The following is a 17,503-nucleotide window of genomic DNA, read 5'->3' on the forward strand; positions in this document are numbered from 1 at the left end:
CGCAGTCACTCTTTTGTACCATTCGTACCTCATCAAAGTCATTCTTTACTCTCTCTTGGGAAATGGCATGTACTTGCAGGTTCCGCGTTCTCTTGGTCATAACATGGCTGTGTCTTCTTTTCGTTTCTTGGACGAATGCTCTTGCGAAGACCGATACCATAACATGGGGAGGCTCCAATGATCGAACAGGCTATCAGACAAACCACAATATGGACCCATCCATTGTTGGTAGCCCACAGTTCGGACAACTCTATCGGACGCTTCTACCAGGTACCTTTTCGAGCAATGGCCAAAATGTCCCAGAACAGATCTTCTCCCAGCCGCTAGTGTATACTGGCACCGATGGTATTCAGTACGTCTATATCGCGACAACCCAGAACAATGTGTACAAGATGAACGCAAAAACGGGTGTTATCGTCGCATCCCGCAATCTGCACCGTCCATTCCTTGTCTCGGACTTGGATGGCTGTACTGATATCAACCCGACGATCGGTATCACAGCTACTGGAGTCATCGATCCTGCTACAGTGAGTGACAAGAGCGATGTGAGAATGCTGGCTAACGAGCTTAGGACACATGGTACCTGACTGCTAAATCCTACGTTGACCAGAACATGAACGGTCCTCGTGGAAAGCCAAACGGTCGCTACTATGTGCATGCCATTAATACCAACGACTTGTCGGAACGCGCCAACTTTCCTGTTGATCTCGAGGGTACAGTCTCTAGAAACAATGCGAATCGCGCTTTTGGCGCCGGCATCCATCATCAACGCCCAGGGTTGCTCCAACATGGCCAATTCATTTACGCGGGCTTCGCCAGTCACTGTGCTCAGTACAACTTCACCGGCTGGATCTTTGGTTGGGACAGAACGACTGGTAAGCTCGTCGAGAGATTCTCTTCTGAAGGTGCCGGTGTTGCAGCTAGTGTTCCTGGGGCTGGCGTTTGGATGTCAGGTGGTGGTCTAACCAGCGATGACAAGGGTAGCATGTTCTTTGCTACAGGCAACGGCTACGCTTCTCAGCTGAGCAATATTCCTGTCAACGGCCGCAACCCTCCCACCGCTCTCGAAGAGGCCGCTGTCCACATGGCCATCAATGACGATGGCTCACTTCGTGTGGTTGACTTTTTCATGCCATGGGAGAAGCCGCAACTTGATGGGGCTGATAAAGACCTTGGAACGACACCGCTCGAATTGCTTCCAAGCGAATTCTCCTGTGGAAACATCAAGCGCATCGGCATCGTGACTGGAAAGAGTGGCAAGACGTACTGGATCGACATGGACAACATGGGTGGATACCAGAATGGACCTGGTCAGCTCGACAGTGTCATCCAGGTCTACCCGAACGAGAACTCAGTCTATGCCGGTGCCGGAGTCTACCCGTTAGAGGGTGGCTTTATCTACATCAGCGTCATTCAGTATCCGACGCACGTGTTCAAATTCTCCTGCAGCAACGGCGTGCCTTCGTTTGACAAAGTCGCCGACTCACCAGAGAACAACGCCTACGTCCTGGGAGTTGGTCACGGCACAACGACTTCATTGGACGGCCGAGCTGGCACAGGCCTCCTCTGGACAAGCGATGTCGAGGGTGCTAACCTTAGAATCTACGATGCCGTGCCGGTTGATGGCAAACTACGCCTACGCAAGTCCTTCGTCACGCCTGGTGTCACCAAGTTCTCACGACCTGTCTTCGGCGATGGCATCGTATATCAAGTTACAACTCTCGGGTACATATATGCTTACGGATCCCCAGTCAACCTACCCTTGAATTGTACGTCCCCAAGTTTCGGCACTGTGAACATCAATTCCACGTCTGCTCCAGTGGCAGTCCAGTGCAAAGCCAATACCGCTTTGACCGTGACTGCTGCCAGCCTCGCGGGTAACCCCAACTTCGTTATCAGCGACCTCCCCAGTCTACCTTTTCAGGTTGCGCAAGGTCAGAGTTTCTCTTTCCGCGCAAGCTTCGTGCCTCAGTCAGTCGGACCCTTGTCTTCCGCTATCGTTCTCAATACCACTCAGCAAGCTCAGGGGTTCTCGACTAGAAGCCAGATCCAGCTGCAAGGAACAGGTCAGAGCCAGGTACCTCTACTTCAGGTCGCTCCCAACACCGTCAGTTTCAATGGTTTCATCACAGGCCAAGATCGAACTGGGGTCAACCTTTCAGCCACAATTACGAACGCGGGCAATAGCCCACTTCAGCTTACCTCTATTCAGTTCTCTACTGTCGGCGAAACCGGTCCCTGGATCACACCCAATGGCTCCCAAGACGCTCGTTCGGTCTCTGCTTTTACGTTCTACAGCCTCCCTGTCACCGTCGCTGCGAGAAGTGGCGTGTCTGTTCCTATTAATTTCAATCCCTCTAGGAGCGGAAGCTATGCAGTGTTCGTCAAGATCGTCTCAAATGGAGGCACCAAGCTACTCAATGTTCTCGCTACTGGCAACGATCAGCCTAAAGCTATTATCGAATTCGAGACTCCCGATGGTGGATGGATCCCGTTCAGCAGCAACACTTCCTTTTCTTTTGGGAATGTCACCGAGAATACGAGCCGTTATCTACGTCTCCGAGTGAGCAACAAAGGTAGCGGAAACTCTGCCGCTCTCTCGTTGACTGTCAGCAAGCCGCCATTCGGCATACCTGGAAGCGTTATTGGTGCGAGCAACCAAGTCGACCTCGGAGAAGGTACACTCATCAATTCTGGGCAGAACGCCACCGCTACCCTCTATTGCTCAGTGCCAAAGAGCCAGATTAACGTCGATTCATACAATGGCACGGCAGTCTGGACTATGAATATGAACGACCCGTCTTTTGGCAAGCAGCAACTTCATTTCTTCTGTAATGCTGTCTCTGAACAATCCGGGCCCCTCAACTCTGCCACCCAGCAAGCTACGTATCGTTACGCGGGTTGCTTCAAAGAGAATGACCCAGGGCGTCAGCTGCAGACCCAGATCTATTCTTCCGATAGCGGCAACACAAACGACATGTGCATCGCTCAGTGTGCTGCACAGGGCTTCATTTTCGCAGCAACCCAATATCGCTCTCAATGCTGGTGCGGCTACAATCGGCCGAGGACACTTGTTGATGAGACCAATTGTAACTTCGCATGCACAGGCAACACCAACGGAATCTGTGGTGGTAATGGCATCAATGGTGATGGTGCATTTCTTTCGACCTTTGGCGACATCAATCGCTGGAATGGTAACTCCACAGACGCCCCTGGACCATATGTGAACCCTGGAGCTCTTGGGTTCAGATCTTTGGGTTGCTACACAGAAGCCACTAATGCACGTGCCTTGAGCATTGTCCCTAGCTCGAACAACACCGTCTTGGGTTGCTTGAATGCTTGCAAGGGCTATGCTTATTCCGGAGTTGAGTACGGTGGTCAATGTTTTTGTGGCCAGTCACTTGCTGCTGGATCGGTGAGCGCGCCATCCAAGGACTGCAGCATGTCCTGCAACGGCAATCAGACAGAGTTCTGTGGCGGCCCGGATCGATTGAATATGTACACCACCATTCCTTCGGGAAATGTGACATCTTCGACAACTTCTGCCACGGCTCCAGCTTCAACCTCGACCACGGGACCAACAAGTACCGCGAGTGCGACTGGACCTCCCATCCCGGTCGCTACAGCTGGTGGCTTCGCATACATTGACTGCTATGCGGAGCCTCCCAACTCCCGAGGACTTGTCGACAAAGCTTATGCTGTGAATCGTGGCATGAGTGCAGACATCTGTGCTACCTTTTGCGCTGGCTTTAACTACATGGGGATGGAGTACAGCTCTGAATGCTACTGTGGCAACATTTTGCAGCCAGGTTCGCTCAAAGCAAACGATGGTCGCTGCTCGATGACCTGCTCTGGAAACAAAGCCACCATATGTGGAGGGCCAAATGGTCTGTCACTCTATCGATATGCTCCGGCGAACACGACCACCGGGACTACAACTTCAACCACGATCAGATCTACGTCCACCTTCACTGCCACCACCACTAGGTCAAGCACCGCTAATCAATCTTTCAGTAGTCTCAATGTGACCACATCAACACTATCATCAACTCCCCGTACCCTAAACGCGACTACTTTGCCTCCGCTGACCGGAAGTACCCTGCTTTCTACGTCCCTGATGACAAACACGACTTTCACAACTCGCCTAAGCTCGTCGGTATCGAGTACTTCTACGTCACTCTCGGCAACCATCGCATCGAGTACCGGCACTACCAGCCTCCGCTCTTCAGCCAGTGTTAATACGACCGCAGTCACTATAAGCACGTTTAGATCCTCATCAATCGCATCGACTGCTGCAGCCAATATGACAACACCGCAAGCGACCAGTAACACAAGCACAGTGCCACCGATATCCTCAATCCTTGCGACGAGCAGCAGCAGCAGTTCTAGGGGCGCCACTAGCAACATGACTACCTCGAGTCCTGTGATCAGCAGATCTTTGTCCCCAACATCGTCGATAGGATCCTCGCCGTCTAGCTCCCACACTTCGACGTCCGCTACCCCCAGTACTTCTCGTTCAACGTCAAGCTCCTTGACTGTGTCAACCTCCACAAGTCTCTCGACGTCCTCCATTCGCAGCTCCGCATCGAGCACCACGTCTTCGTCAGCCGCGGCTTCTACAACCCCCGCGCCGTACCAGCCCCTTGGCTGCTACGCCGAAGCCACTAACGGCCGCCTTCTATCCGGGGCCTCCAGCTCCACGAACACCATGTCAACTTCCAGCTGCGCTACTTTCTGTCTCTCCAAATCCCTGCCCGTCTTCGGCCTGGAATACGGGCGAGAATGCTACTGCGCATCTTCCCTCGCAGCCAGCGCCCGCCCACTCTCCCCCAACACCTCCGATGCCTCCTCCGGCTGCAACATGCCCTGCTCCGGTGCCGCCACAGAAGTCTGCGGCGGCAACTCCCGCCTCAGCGTCTACAACAACACCCTGTACAGCCCGCCTGTGCACAAGGCGACGATCAGTGGCTATGCGTTTCAGGGATGCTATACCGACATTGGTCCACGCACGTTGCAAGGGTACTCATTCTCGAATGGCAACATGAGTCAGGAGCTGTGTGTGAGCACGTGTGCGGCGAAGGACTTCAAAGTCGCAGGCGCAGAGTATGCTGAGCAGTGCTTCTGTGGGACTGAGGTGCTGATCAGCGCGGACGGGAAGGGAGGTATGAAGGTGCAGAACGGCGAGTGTGCGATGCCGTGCAAAGGCGACGGGTCAGAATGGTGCGGTGCGGGCAATAGGTTGAGTATTTGGGCGATGTAGTGAGACTGTGATGGAATTGGGCGAAGGCGAAAAGGGTCTTGAGGATTCCAACCAGTGCGTGGTGGCAGTACATGGGCAGCGGGTAGGAGGAGTGTCGGAGAGTCGACATATGTGGTTCTCTCCTTTGTTTCTTTTTTGGCATCTTTCGCTTTATCTCATCAGCTTACCATATATCGACAGCTGACGAGCTACTTATATACTTCTTCTACTATTACGTGTGATCAAGGAACAGTCGTCCCAGTTCGGTAGTATTCACCTGCGAGGCTGAAGAGTGAGGGGGTGTGCCAAGCCAAATCAGTGCCAAGGTTGTGGCTCGTGCCGAGTGGAGAAACCCAGTGCGGCTTCGCAGCGCGAAGTTCCCGACACCAGAGACCACCGACTTGCGCTGCGTCCAGATTTATTAGTTCCACCTCCGCTCACAAGGTGCTTCTGCATTATTTTTCAAACCAATTCCGTCCATCATCGTGCACATCTCATCTGTCCGCTACCGACAATAACCATCGCTTCTTTCTCGAACATTTTCATATCGTTGTGCGCCAGACGGGAAGCTTTCGCCTTGCTGCCAAAAAGTTTCTGCTTCAAATCACATCTGCGACTTTGACCTCTTACCAGACTGTCCCCGCAGCCTGTCCACGCGACCGATCCATCCTTGCCGAATAAACTAGTGTTGCGCTTGCATCAACGAAGAAGGGTTATCTTTCTAGGGCTACCACCGCACCGACTTGTCTCGTCTTGCTAGCTTCCTCACAGCAAGCTAATTTCAAATACCTCGATAATGGCCGACACTACTGCTGCTGTCAACGGTCTCTATGCTACCCAGTATGGCCAGCCCGCTGAGCTTGCTGCCTCCACTCCCTCTGGCCCCGTCCATGCCTCAACGGCTTCTCAGAGCAGTACTGCAGCCTCTGCCGCTCCCCAAAAGGCCGACCCGCAAGAGATTGGCTGGTACTTTGTCGAGCAATACTACACTACCCTGTCTAAGAGCCCCGAGCGGATACATCTCTTCTACAAGAAGAAGTCCCAGCTTGTGACCGGCGTTGAGGCTGAAAAGGTTATTCCCGCTGTCGGCGAGAAGGTATGCGCGTCCCTTTAGCCATTATTTTCCATCCTAACTATTTCCAGGCCATCAGCGAGAAAATCAAGTCCCTCGACATCCGTGACTGCAAGGTCCGCGTTCTCAATGTCGACTCTCAGGCCTCGTTCTCCAACATTGTCGTCCAAGTCATCGGTGAAATGTCAAACAAGAATCAGCCGCACCACAAATTCGTTCAGACTTTCGTTCTGGCGGAGCAGCCCAACGGTTACTTCGTGCTGAATGATATCTTCCGCTACCTTAACGAGGAAGAAGATGAAATCATTGAGGACGAACCTCAGCCTGAGGTTCCCGCCGAGCAGCCTGCCACACCAGCTGACGAACACGTTGTCGTTCCTACCGAGAACCTTGTAACCTCCGAGTCTGCTACAGAGGAGGTGGACGAGAAGCTCGAGGAGGAGCAGGAGGCTGCAGCCGAGGCTGAGCCCAGTGCCGAAGTTCCAGTCAATGGTGTTGGTGCTGAGAAGACTGCTGAGACGGCCGAGCCAGAAGCTGAGCCCGAGACTACCGAGCCCATTCCCGAAGAGGTTGAAAATGTTGCTCCTGACACCGCTACCGAACCTACCGAGCCCGAGCCCACCACTGCCGCTCCTCCCATGTCCTCTGAGCCTGTGGCCGAGGCGCAGCCTGTGAAGAAGACTTGGGCCAGTATGGTTGGCGGCAAGGCTCCGGCTGTTCCTGCTCTGCCCGCTCAGCCTGTTGCTCCAGCCCAATCTAAGGCCCAGAAGCCTGCTGCTCAGCCCGTTGCGCCCAAATCTGCTACCACCACGGAGCCTGCTGCCGCCAGTCCTTCGCCGACCCCTAGCAACGGTTGGCAGAATGTTGATGGTGGCAAGAAGAGCCGCGGTGCCGCTCCAGCGAAATCCGATGGAAATGTGCTTGCCTACATCAAGAATGTCAACGAAAAAGTCGATGCTCGGCTCCTGCGCGAGGCTCTTGAGCAATATGGCGAGCTGAAGTATTACGATGTTTCGCGCCCAAGAGTAAGTCCAATCACAGCCTCGAAATCATATGCTAACCTCTCTCAGAACTGTGCTTTCGTCGAATTCGCTCACCCGGATGGCTACGCTGCGGCTGTGGCTGCCAACCCTCATACCGTGGGATCCGAAACCATCTCTGTTGAGGAGCGGCGTCCCCGTCCTGGCGCTTATGGCGGCACCAATGCTTCTTTCGGACGCGGTACCAATCAGAACACCAGAGGCCGTGGCAACATGCAGCAGCGCTCTGGTAGCCATGGTGGTGGATCATTCCCCAAAGATGCTCCCCGTGGTGGCGGTTCTCAGCAACGTGGTGGCAAGTCTGGCAACGTTACTCCACGTGGCCGGGGTCAGGCTCAGGCTGCGTAAGTGCTCATCGCGGTACCGGCTTGGGAGTAAACGACTTCGACCACTTCTTGCGGGCATGGCATCGAATGATGTCCATACAATTACTTCGAGGATGGGATGGAGCGGGAGTTTCTTCGCTCGTGTTTGTTTGATACGGCGCGATTGGAAAAGTTACGACCTCTTATTCTCGTTTGATACCAGGGCATAGCAAGCACGGGGGCAACGGTCCGGATGACTCACGGAACAAAACAGTGCTTTATCATTTCCTGTGCGCTCATGCAACTACTTGATGTGGGAGGGCTGCGAGAAACATTTTGTGTTTGCAAAGCGCTTGTAACTGGAGGATCGATGCGCGACTCGGGTAGAGAGAAGTCTCTCCTAGGACAGCTGTCGACGGGGCTAACGGTGGGATGATTGAACCACGTGGGTGGCAACGGGGCGACGCATTTGATTCCTATCCCATTCTGCCGACCCGATGGGCGCACAAATTTGATTGTACAACAGAGCAACGACAGTTCAAACGGAGAGGGGTTATTGTTGTAGCGAACAGTGCTTGTGCCTGGAGCCATGCGAGGCTCAGTGGGTCCCGTGCGCAACCCCGCTGCGTATTCATCCATGACCACTCCAACTCTCCAGACCACATCCGTCCCGTGGCTAGCCCTAGACCCGACTACCATCCCTTTACTGCAGCCTTACCTACATTCTCTCTGTCCCGCCTTGTTCATTCTCTGTAGCACGGCTTCCACTTCTCCATGCCTCACGATGCGGCCTAATATCGCGGCGCTTGAACAGGCAGAACCTCGTCCCCGCAAGTCATCCATCGCCGATCCGCCTGCGCCATCCGACCGCTTGTCTGCCGCACCCTCAACCTTTTTCCTCTCACGGGGCGTAGACAGCTCACACAGTCCTCCAGAACACCGTGACTCGGCTCGTCTCGTTCCCGACCCTGTGACTTTACTACAAGATTTCATAGAAGAGACGAGTCGGCCCAGCAAGTCCGGACCCCGCCTTCCCGACAGCCAGCGCAGCGGCAGCCGAAGACGATCAACGATCAAGCCCGTAAGCTTTGACCGCACAAGACGTGACTCCTCTGTTGGTGGAACTACTCAATCGCAAGGCTCGGTAGAGAGGCCTGTGACACCCTCGCCACTGCCCTCGACGGCAGCATCGCTTCCTGATAGCCCCGAATCGTTATCTTCCAGATCCGTTCCCAAGTCAGATGAAGACCTGACCAGCGATGATGCATCGAGCCAGGCAGTTGCATCAAGTGAAGATGAACGGGATGCGGATCCACCTCCACAGGTTCATGATAGCCAGCCAGAGTTGATCATGCCCAGTATCAAGATGCCGAGCCGGCGGCCGTTCACCGATCGTGGAAAGCGCTTGGGAAGGTTCAAGATACTGGTCGCTGGCCAGAAAGGTAGGCCAAAAGTGTGGGTTTAAGGATCTAGGCTGACTCGTGCAGGCTCCGGGAAGACTTCTCTTATCAAGTCAATTGTGCAAGTGTGTGAGGACATCGTTCACGTGGATCCGCTATCTGCTACCAACGCCCCTTCGTCGAGCTTACCGGTCGAGACGTACGCCAGCACAAGGGCCTACCCCTCGTGGTGGTCTGATCTAGACGAGAGCCGCATCTTGCGTCGCCGCAAGAGCATGGGCGATTCTGTATTGGAACGCAATCTGTGTTTTGTTGATACGCCAAGCTCCAGAAAGCTCGAGCACATAATCCACTACGCTGAGCGCCAACTATCAAAGGCACTCGACGCTGCGACAACGGGACAGCATGATTTTGCTGCAATGCTAAGTGGTCGTGGAGGCTCGCAGGTCGATGTGATCCTTTATCTGGTCTCTCAAGGTATGTCCCGGGCAATCGTTGGAATCAATCCCTGGCTAAGTCATTGTAGACCACCTCAAAGACGACCTTGAGCGAATCAGGCATCTGTCAGAGTTAACCAATGTTGTTACACTCGTCGCCCGATCAGACTTGCTCAGTGCTGAAGAGCAACGAATACTCAAAGACGAAGTCCCTAACACCCTGTCGGCGCTCCCAAGGTTGCCACCATTCGGTAGATCAGATACCGACCTTGCCGAGACAGCGACAGCACCATATACGATCACATCTGTCAACGGTCCTGACTTAGATACCATGGACGCATCGCTACTGATGTCTCCTGAATATGTTCAGCCCCTCCTGCCCTCGGAACTAGGCTTGCTGATCCAGAGCCTTTTCGAGGATGACACCATGTCCTACCTCAGGTATTCTTCTGCCAAGAAGCTTTTGTCCTGGCACGCGCTTCATCCGAAGCTCTCGAGGATGCCTTCACCATCGATAGCCGCGTCCGTGCACAACTCGACGCTAGCGTCACCCCAATTGACTTCTTTAAGCAACTCAGGAGTGCTTATTCCGCAAGGCTCAGAGCTATCGCTCAACACGTCTAACAGCTATGCATTGGCACGCGTCGCGGACCATTCTGAGCGCGAAGAACGCCTAGCGCAAATACGACTGTCCAAATGGGCGAGCGAGTTGCAGCTAAGCTTGCAGCGAGAGCGAGAGAGGTACGAGCGCATGGCACGCAACGAGCGAGCACTTTGGCTACTTCAAAGAATGGGCGAAGAAGTCCGAGATGGTCACATTGTAGCCTCCGAAGCTGATTACGCACAAGCCATGGTGCGACACGAGGACACTGAGAAGTCTCCGACCCGCGCTGGACACGTCTATCAACTTCACGATCCGCTTGGACTGCTGCAGTGGAGACATTCGATCCGAACGCGAGGTTGGTTGGCATTACAACTTGTCGGTAGCGTTGGCGTCGTTGGTGGGCTTGCATTCTTCTGGCTGGCAAAGACAAAAGGCATAACAAGCACCTTCAACGACTGGGCGCAAGAGTGGAGTGCTTGGTTAGGAATGGCTGAATGATGGTATGAAGCCGCTGACGCAGACGACTCTGATGCATTTACGAGGGCACGAACAAACGGTGTGCAATGCGTAGGGTTCATGGCGTTGAAGAACGGTTGTGATGGACCATGTAGCATAGGATATCTCTCCGACTCCTTTGGTGTTCCTGAGACTATCAATCTCAGACGTTTCATTCCACCAACATAGCCTCCTCACCCTTCGCAGTGCCACGGTGTATGCTCTCCTCTTCGATCTTTATGTACAAGCATTTCTCGTCATGATGATTTGGATTTCTGCGCCTTCTCGTACTCGATGACCTGTCTGCTCCAGCTGCCACTCAGTTAGCATGTCCGCCTATCCTCTTGTGCGCGGCGTCTGCACTCACTATCGACTCGGGAAGAATGCGTCGGGCTCTGGCATCTTGTATCTGACTTCTCGCTCCGCGCTGAGCTTCCATGCTGCGCCCGTAATGCCAATGACGACCAGCCCGGCGACCAGGGTGTTGGCTCTCCAGTTGTGGGGCTGCGCGTACCAGCCACCAGACGGCGACCAAACGTGTTTCGGGTAGGGAATCTTGCCGCCACCTCCCATGTTGACGGTTGTAGGAGGACTAGGTGTTTGGTGAGGGCTCAATCAGAGTACGTCGGCGTCGGGGTAAGTTGCGCAGATGAAGCTCGAATAATGCCAAGGAAGGGCTACGGCGGCCCAGAACTCCAGACAGCTCTCTTCCGGCTGTGGCTCGCGTCTCTCAAAAAAGTTCCTGACGGACAGGACCACGCACGAGATCTAGTACTGCTTCACGCCCACGCTCTTTTCCATCCTCTTTTTCCTTGTAGTACTATTCCTCGCACTACAGCACTGCCTTCTACCGGTGCGATCATCAATGAAGAGGCTCCGGCTCCAGATATGGAGCGGTAGCGTCCTGTCCCCTCGAACCAGACCTTCATCATACGATCTATCAGCATCTTTATATTCGCTACAACGATGCAGACATCAAACCACTGCGTCCCTCTCTTCCTCCGCGGCCTTCAATGCCAGCGACCTTCCCCCGTCAATGGCCCCGACCATCGACCTAACGAATTTACCTTCGCCTCCGGTCTCTGCTGCCCGAGAGTCCCCTAAATTGGCCGCACTGCACGCCCGATTATCATTACCACAAAAATTACCGCTTGAGTCGCTAGCAAGGACACTCGTAGACTCCTCTGCAGACCCTTCGCCGCGCTTCAACAACGCTTCTCTGGCCGTCCTGGGCGGTGACCTCCTCTCATACTACACTTCCGAATATATTATTGCGCAATACCCGCGCTTACCGCTCGCCGTTGTCTTTGCCGCCATGTACGCATATTGTGGTCCTAAAGCGCTCACTGCCATTACGAGGGAATGGGGCGTTCAGTATGCTGCGCATCCGGGCAGTGAAGTCGACCCCGGATATCTACAGTTCACGCGCCTGCCGCCTGAGCCCAAAGACACGGATTTTAAATTAGGGCCTGAGACCATCGGAACAACACGCGAGGGTAGCGGACCAACCGGGCATTACAGGCGAGGTATCTCCATGCGAGCCATCTACAGCGATGCGTTCGGCGACATGCAGAACAGCAGGCATGCGCCAGAATCGATGCACGAGGTGGAAGAGGAAGTTGTGCAGAAAGGCGTCACGGCAGAAAAAGCCAGCACGAACTTCGTGCGCGCTGTAATGGGCGCGATTTATCTACATGCAGGCAGAGCGGCAGCCAAGCAGTTCTTCCGCGATCACTTCCGCAGCCGGCAGCTCAATATGGCGAGTTTGTTCCAGTTTCGAAACCCGAACAGAGATCTGTCGAAGCTTTGTCAAAGAGAAGGATTCCAGAGCCCGGTTGCAAGGATCTTGGCTGAGACTGGACGGAAGAGCAGACATCCTGTGTTTATTGTTGGCGTCTTCAGCGGAAATGACAAGCTCGGAGAAGGAGCGGGCGCAAGTCTTGACGAGGCCAAAACTCGAGCCTCTGTTGCGGCGCTGAAAGGGTGGTATCTCTACAGTCCGCTCGAGGTGCGTGTACCAAGTGATACTGAGGAGTCTGGCGCGAAACCGTGGGATCCCATCATGGTAGACTCCGGGGACGTTGTGGCCTAGTTGCGGGTTGTTCCACGGATATGATGGGCGGCGGGTGTGGTGAAGCGCCGGTGAGACGATATCGATTGAGGAGCCTTTTGTCACAGGAAGCTCATGCAGACTGCTTGGCATAGCAGCAGAAGATCAAGAGAAATCGTGCGAGGTCGAGGAGGGTTGTACTATCTGCACAGCACGGCGTCGTTAAAGCGTTAACAGGCGCGAACGCTCTGTATCTGGGACTCGTGAAGGTGTATTTGGATTGAACCGCACGTGTAACTATCGCAATCCCCTCCCAGCTTCGACAGTGTATTCATCAGCTACGGACAGGATCCGCAATAAAATAGAAACAAGCATTCAAAACATTTTGAAAGACTGCATTCTCTATAATGGCTTTCGTTTGTAGCTCAGAAAGTGAATAAGTTAGGTGCAGTGCACGAGGCAATCCCAATCCAGCAAGGCATCCGGCGAATTTTGCCTTGCCGAATATAAAAGTTGCCTCTTTGCTCAGAACTTGACTGGTCGAGCAACCACATGTCCGCTTTGAAGTGGACAGCATCATATCAACTGATCGCTAGTCCTCAAGCCAATTTTGGGCCTAAAAGTTTGTCGATTGCGTCGACGGTTCTTGCTCGCTGTTCATCTAGCACCGCAAAGCCAGCGATGGCCACACAGCCATTTCAGAAGCTGTGCTCAATCCGCGGCACGTCCACCGTCATCGCTGCAGCAGGCTCAAAGCTCCTTGGTATCGATCTGGCGAGCGGCAAAGCCAGCTGGAAGCTCCCTCGGTCCTCCTCGAGCTCTACAGAAAGCCACACAAATGGCGAGGAGCCCACTTCTAAGCGGCGCAAGCTCGACAATTCCCATGCCGTGGCCGACGTGACCGCATCAATCTCGCGGGGCTCGTCTGAAGACTCTATCAACTTCAAGACCGAGCGCCTGAAGGGAGAGCGCAAAAAGTCCAAGGTCGAGAAAGAAGCCCCGCCCCCCAACGTATCTCACCTCTTCGCTACGCACAATGGCAAGCATCTTATCGTCGTCACCGCGGAGGACAAGGCCGTCAGCATCTACAACGTCATCAGCACACCACTCGGAACCGATCTCGTGCTGCAGTCCAAGCGACACATGCCCAAACGCCTCTCTGCGGCGACGCTTACACCCGACGAGCGCTTCCTCGTGGTGGGCGACAAGTTTGGCGACGTCTACGAATTGCCGCTGTTGCCCACGGAGGGATGGGTGCCGCCAGAGAAGAAGACGACGGACGCCAAGATCTTCGAGCCGTCGGCGACGGAGTTGACGGTGCACACGAAGGGGAACCTGCAGGCGTTGAAGCAGCAGAAGCAGCAGAAGGTGATGAAGAAGGAACGGGAGGGTCTGTTGTTCGAGCATCGGGTGCTGCTGGGCCATGTTAGTTTGCTGACTGATGTTGCGCTCGCGAGAATCATGGTTGATGGCAAGGAGAGGCGCTTTGTGCTGACAAGCGATCGTGACGAGCACGTGCGAGTGTCGCGCTACCCGCAGGCGCATGTTATCGAAGGCTTTTGTCTCGGGATCAAAGAGTTTGTGAGCCGTCTCTGCGTGGTGCCGTGGGCTACGCAGTGGGTGGCTGTGGGGACTGGGGAGCCGAGTCTCAGGATATACGAATGGTTGAGTGGCAAGCTACTGGATATGGACGACTTTCAAGGGGTTGCAGAGCTGCTCGAAGTGCTCTCGCCATCATCTGCACAGGAGAGCGAAGATCGCAAGTTAGCAGTCTCGGGTATCTGGCCGGTGTCGGTGGCTGATGTCAACGCAACCGCTGGGAAAGCTTGTGGGCAATTGCTAGTGGCGCTCGAAGGGTGAGTTCTGTCTGATTTTCCGACGCCTTTTCTATCATATTAACTGATATGCCAGTGTGCCGCTACTGTTCTGCTACTCCATCAACGCAGAAGGGAAAATAACACCGTCCCAAAAGCTGGAGATGGACGGTAATATCCTTGACGTTGCTGCTCTGGAAGCCCCCCCCAATACCTCGTCTATCGCTGTTAGCATCGACACCGCTCACGGCGCCGGATCAACAGCCTCGTACATGCCAGACACGGCGACCAAGCGGGATCCCGTCACAGTATTCCGGCTTGAATCACACGAGAACGGAGAGAAGTGGGTTCCATCCGAGCAGCCCCCCACTATGCGGACGGCGGTAGCTCAAGTTGGTGAACTCCCTGGCATTCCCGAGGCAAACAGCAGCGGGCGACTGGACAGAAGGAAAGGGCCGTATAGTCCATTAGGGGAGTTCCTGTACGGGCTGGAGAACCTGCGGAAGAAGCGAGGCGATGCGGCGCAGGACCCTGAGGAGGACGATGGTGATGAGGGATTGGGGGAGGGTGGTGCGCCTCCGGACGTCTAGTGGGATGCTGTTGTCACACAAGCCAGAGCAAAGGCCGGGCAAAAGCCTGCGGCATCTGTCTTAACAGAGCAACATCCAATCGAGTCATGCCACACGCTCTGTAAGCGGTCGCCCAAGCCTTTCACTGCCTGTTGACTCTTATCTCCGCCGATCTCCGGCCGGCTGCGGGGCATCAACCCTGCAGCTCACTTTTCCTGCGGCTGGATGTGTGTACTTGTAGCAATTGAGAGCATCTTTTCACTACTCTGTGAACTCGCGCATAACCTCTGTCAAAATGCCTCACGACTTCCCGCCCCTCAAAAATGACCGTCTGCTGCGCGTCGCTCGAGGTAAATTTCCCCACCAGGATGTCGCCTTCGTTGCAGCACAGATCCACTGACGCTTGCCCACCGTAGGCGAGAAAGTCGACCGCCCCCCCATCTGGGTCATGAGACAAGGTACGCTTGCACCCACTATGACTACAATAATGGTCAGTGGCCTTTTCCCGCTCCCCTCCCAGCATTCAATGCCACACTCCGTCCGCAGCCGCAGCCCCTCGCTCACACCACACGTCCCACCTTCTAGCTGGCCGCTACCTCCCCGAGTACCACCGTGCCAAAGGCGGGCGCGACTTCTTCGAATGCTGCCGCGACCCAGAAGTGGCGTCGACGCTGACGCTGCAGCCCATCGAGCGGTACGGCGACCTCATCGACGCGGCCATCATCTTCAGCGACATCCTCGTGGTGCCGCAGGCGCTCGGCATGGAGGTGCAGATGGTGGATGGCTTGGGTCCTAAATTCCCCAGTCCCCTGCACTCGCCCGATGACCCGCAGTATCAACAGATCTTGGACAAGAAGGTGGACGTCAATGCCGAGCTGGGCTACGTGTACGAGGCGATCACGCTGACGCGCAAGAAGCTGCAGGGGAGGGTGCCGCTGTATGGATTCACGGGCGGGCCTTGGACGCTGCTGTGCTACATGGTGGAAGGGGGCGGGTCGAAGCTCTTTCGATACGCTAAGACGTGGGTGTATAAGTACCCTGAGGAGAGCAAGAGGCTCCTCAAAAAGATCGCGGACGTGTGCATCGATTATCTGGTCGAGCAGGTGAGGGCCGGGGCGCAGATACTGCAGGTTTTTGAGAGTTGGGCCGGAGAGCTGGGCCCAGGGGAGTTTGATGAGTTCTGTCTGGCGGAGGCGATGAGGATCAGAGAGGAGGTCAGGGCAAGGTTGAAGAAGGAGGGGTTAGAGGATGTGCCAATGGTTCTGTTTGCAAAGGGCGCATGGTATGCGCTGGAAAAGCTGTCCGCCTTTGGCTATGAGGTTGTGGGGTTGGATTGGTTGCAAGATCCGAAGGAAGCGAGGAGGATAGCGGCCGGTCGAGTGGTATTACAAGGAAACGCGGATCCGGGTGTACTCTATGGCACTCGGGAGAGTATCACCAAGGCGGTTGAGAGAATGGTAGACGGGTTTGGGGGTGGGCAGCAGGGCTGGATCGTGAATCTGGGCCACGGCATCACGCCTGGAGTGGACCCGGAGGATCTGAAGTGGTTCTTCGAGGAGGTACACCGCGTCACAAAGACGTTTGCGGGGCGTTGAGAGGAGCAACTATTGCTCCCCGATATCCTCGTTCCTGGCCAGGCCATTAGACAAGAGTGAGGGCTAGAAGGAAAGAGTGACCACTCACCAGACATTGGGCTTCTCGGCAATGAATCTAGCCATCAAGGCCTTGCATTCCTCGTTCTCCAGCACGACGACCTCGATGCCCTTTCGCCGCAGGTGCTCCTCGCCTCCAACAAAGGTCTTGTTCTCGCCCACGACCACCCGCTTCACCTTGTACAATATACAAGCCCCGCTGCACATCTCGCAAGGGCTTAGACTCGTATACATAGTGGCACCCTCATAAGCGTTTGCCGGCAACCTGCCTGTATTCTCCAGTGCCGAGATCTCAGCCTCGTTCTCAGTCAGCCAGGGAAATGACCGGAGGTGCTTCTGGGACCTACATGCAACGTTGCGCTCCCTTTCTGAATCCTCATGTTATGCCCTCGCCCAAGTATACTTCCATCCCTGCTGACCAGACACGCACCAATAGGAACGCCGCCCTCAGCGAAGCCCGCCTTGGCTTCTTCGAGGGCAGCAACAAAGCCAGGATCTGATTCGGACATTTCGTACGCAACTCGGTTCGCAGGTCACACTCTGTCACAACGCTTACCTGCGGGAGATCAGGTCTTGATCACACGGTTTTGCAGAGTCAAAGCCAAGAGACAAAAAATGTTCGGGGTCATCTTATCAGAGGCGGAAACTGCGTCGATACCCGCCCGGCAATCGGGACGGACAAAAGCGACTCCTGTGACGGGCAGATTCCACACAGTGGGACAGGCCTCTGCGGTCGTTTCCTGTTCGCAAGGAAGTGATGATGGTGTGACGAGCACAAGCAATTCTGAGCCGCCTATGCTGCTCGACTGCACCTGTTCCTGGTTTT

General features: G+C 54.8%; 9 protein-coding genes across 9 annotated transcripts; 7 read left to right on the forward strand and 2 right to left on the reverse strand.

Moving 5' to 3' along the window:
- Positions 1-62: 62 nt before the first annotated feature.
- Positions 63-4,239, forward strand: HMPREF1541_02782 (uncharacterized protein; the record flags this gene model as incomplete). The annotated part of the gene is made up of 4 exons (XM_008717137.1): positions 63-527; positions 572-3,768; positions 3,810-3,960; positions 4,018-4,239. 4 exons carry the CDS (start codon positions 63-65, stop codon positions 4,237-4,239), a joined length of 4,035 nt encoding a protein of 1,344 aa, XP_008715359.1.
- A 469-nt stretch (positions 4,240-4,708) lies between these two features.
- HMPREF1541_02783 (uncharacterized protein) lies at positions 4,709-5,260 on the forward strand (the record flags this gene model as incomplete). Its single annotated transcript, XM_008717138.1, has 1 exon — positions 4,709-5,260. The coding sequence occupies one exon, from the start codon at positions 4,709-4,711 to the stop codon at positions 5,258-5,260; it is 552 nt and encodes a 183-aa protein (XP_008715360.1).
- Positions 5,261-6,035: 775 nt separating this feature from the next.
- HMPREF1541_02784 (uncharacterized protein) lies at positions 6,036-7,699 on the forward strand (the record flags this gene model as incomplete). Its single annotated transcript, XM_008717139.1, has 3 exons — positions 6,036-6,335; positions 6,383-7,336; positions 7,382-7,699. 3 exons carry the CDS (start codon positions 6,036-6,038, stop codon positions 7,697-7,699), a joined length of 1,572 nt encoding a protein of 523 aa, XP_008715361.1.
- Positions 7,700-8,440: 741 nt separating this feature from the next.
- On the forward strand, positions 8,441-10,595 carry HMPREF1541_02785 (uncharacterized protein; the record flags this gene model as incomplete). The annotated part of the gene is made up of 3 exons (XM_008717140.1): positions 8,441-9,098; positions 9,144-9,533; positions 9,583-10,595. 3 exons carry the CDS (start codon positions 8,441-8,443, stop codon positions 10,593-10,595), a joined length of 2,061 nt encoding a protein of 686 aa, XP_008715362.1.
- Positions 10,596-10,849: 254 nt separating this feature from the next.
- Positions 10,850-11,165, reverse strand: HMPREF1541_02786 (uncharacterized protein; the record flags this gene model as incomplete). Its single annotated transcript, XM_008717141.1, has 2 exons — positions 10,850-10,904; positions 10,960-11,165. 2 exons carry the CDS (start codon positions 11,163-11,165, stop codon positions 10,850-10,852), a joined length of 261 nt encoding a protein of 86 aa, XP_008715363.1.
- Positions 11,166-11,457: 292 nt separating this feature from the next.
- On the forward strand, positions 11,458-12,684 carry HMPREF1541_02787 (uncharacterized protein; the record flags this gene model as incomplete). The annotated part of the gene is made up of 1 exon (XM_008717142.1): positions 11,458-12,684. One exon carries the CDS (start codon positions 11,458-11,460, stop codon positions 12,682-12,684), a length of 1,227 nt encoding a protein of 408 aa, XP_008715364.1.
- A 639-nt stretch (positions 12,685-13,323) lies between these two features.
- Positions 13,324-15,046, forward strand: HMPREF1541_02788 (uncharacterized protein; the record flags this gene model as incomplete). The annotated part of the gene is made up of 2 exons (XM_008717143.1): positions 13,324-14,498; positions 14,554-15,046. 2 exons carry the CDS (start codon positions 13,324-13,326, stop codon positions 15,044-15,046), a joined length of 1,668 nt encoding a protein of 555 aa, XP_008715365.1.
- A 274-nt stretch (positions 15,047-15,320) lies between these two features.
- Positions 15,321-16,620, forward strand: HMPREF1541_02789 (uroporphyrinogen decarboxylase; the record flags this gene model as incomplete). Its single annotated transcript, XM_008717144.1, has 3 exons — positions 15,321-15,375; positions 15,442-15,483; positions 15,572-16,620. The coding sequence occupies 3 exons, from the start codon at positions 15,321-15,323 to the stop codon at positions 16,618-16,620; spliced, it is 1,146 nt and encodes a 381-aa protein (XP_008715366.1).
- Positions 16,621-16,704: 84 nt separating this feature from the next.
- On the reverse strand, positions 16,705-17,186 carry HMPREF1541_02790 (uncharacterized protein; the record flags this gene model as incomplete). The annotated part of the gene is made up of 2 exons (XM_008717145.1): positions 16,705-16,974; positions 17,025-17,186. The coding sequence occupies 2 exons, from the start codon at positions 17,184-17,186 to the stop codon at positions 16,705-16,707; spliced, it is 432 nt and encodes a 143-aa protein (XP_008715367.1).
- Between the last annotated feature and the right edge of the window lie 317 nt (positions 17,187-17,503).

This window comes from Cyphellophora europaea (assembly GCF_000365145.1).
Source record: "Cyphellophora europaea CBS 101466 unplaced genomic scaffold supercont1.2, whole genome shotgun sequence".
Classification (NCBI taxonomy): domain Eukaryota; kingdom Fungi; phylum Ascomycota; class Eurotiomycetes; order Chaetothyriales; family Cyphellophoraceae; genus Cyphellophora; species Cyphellophora europaea.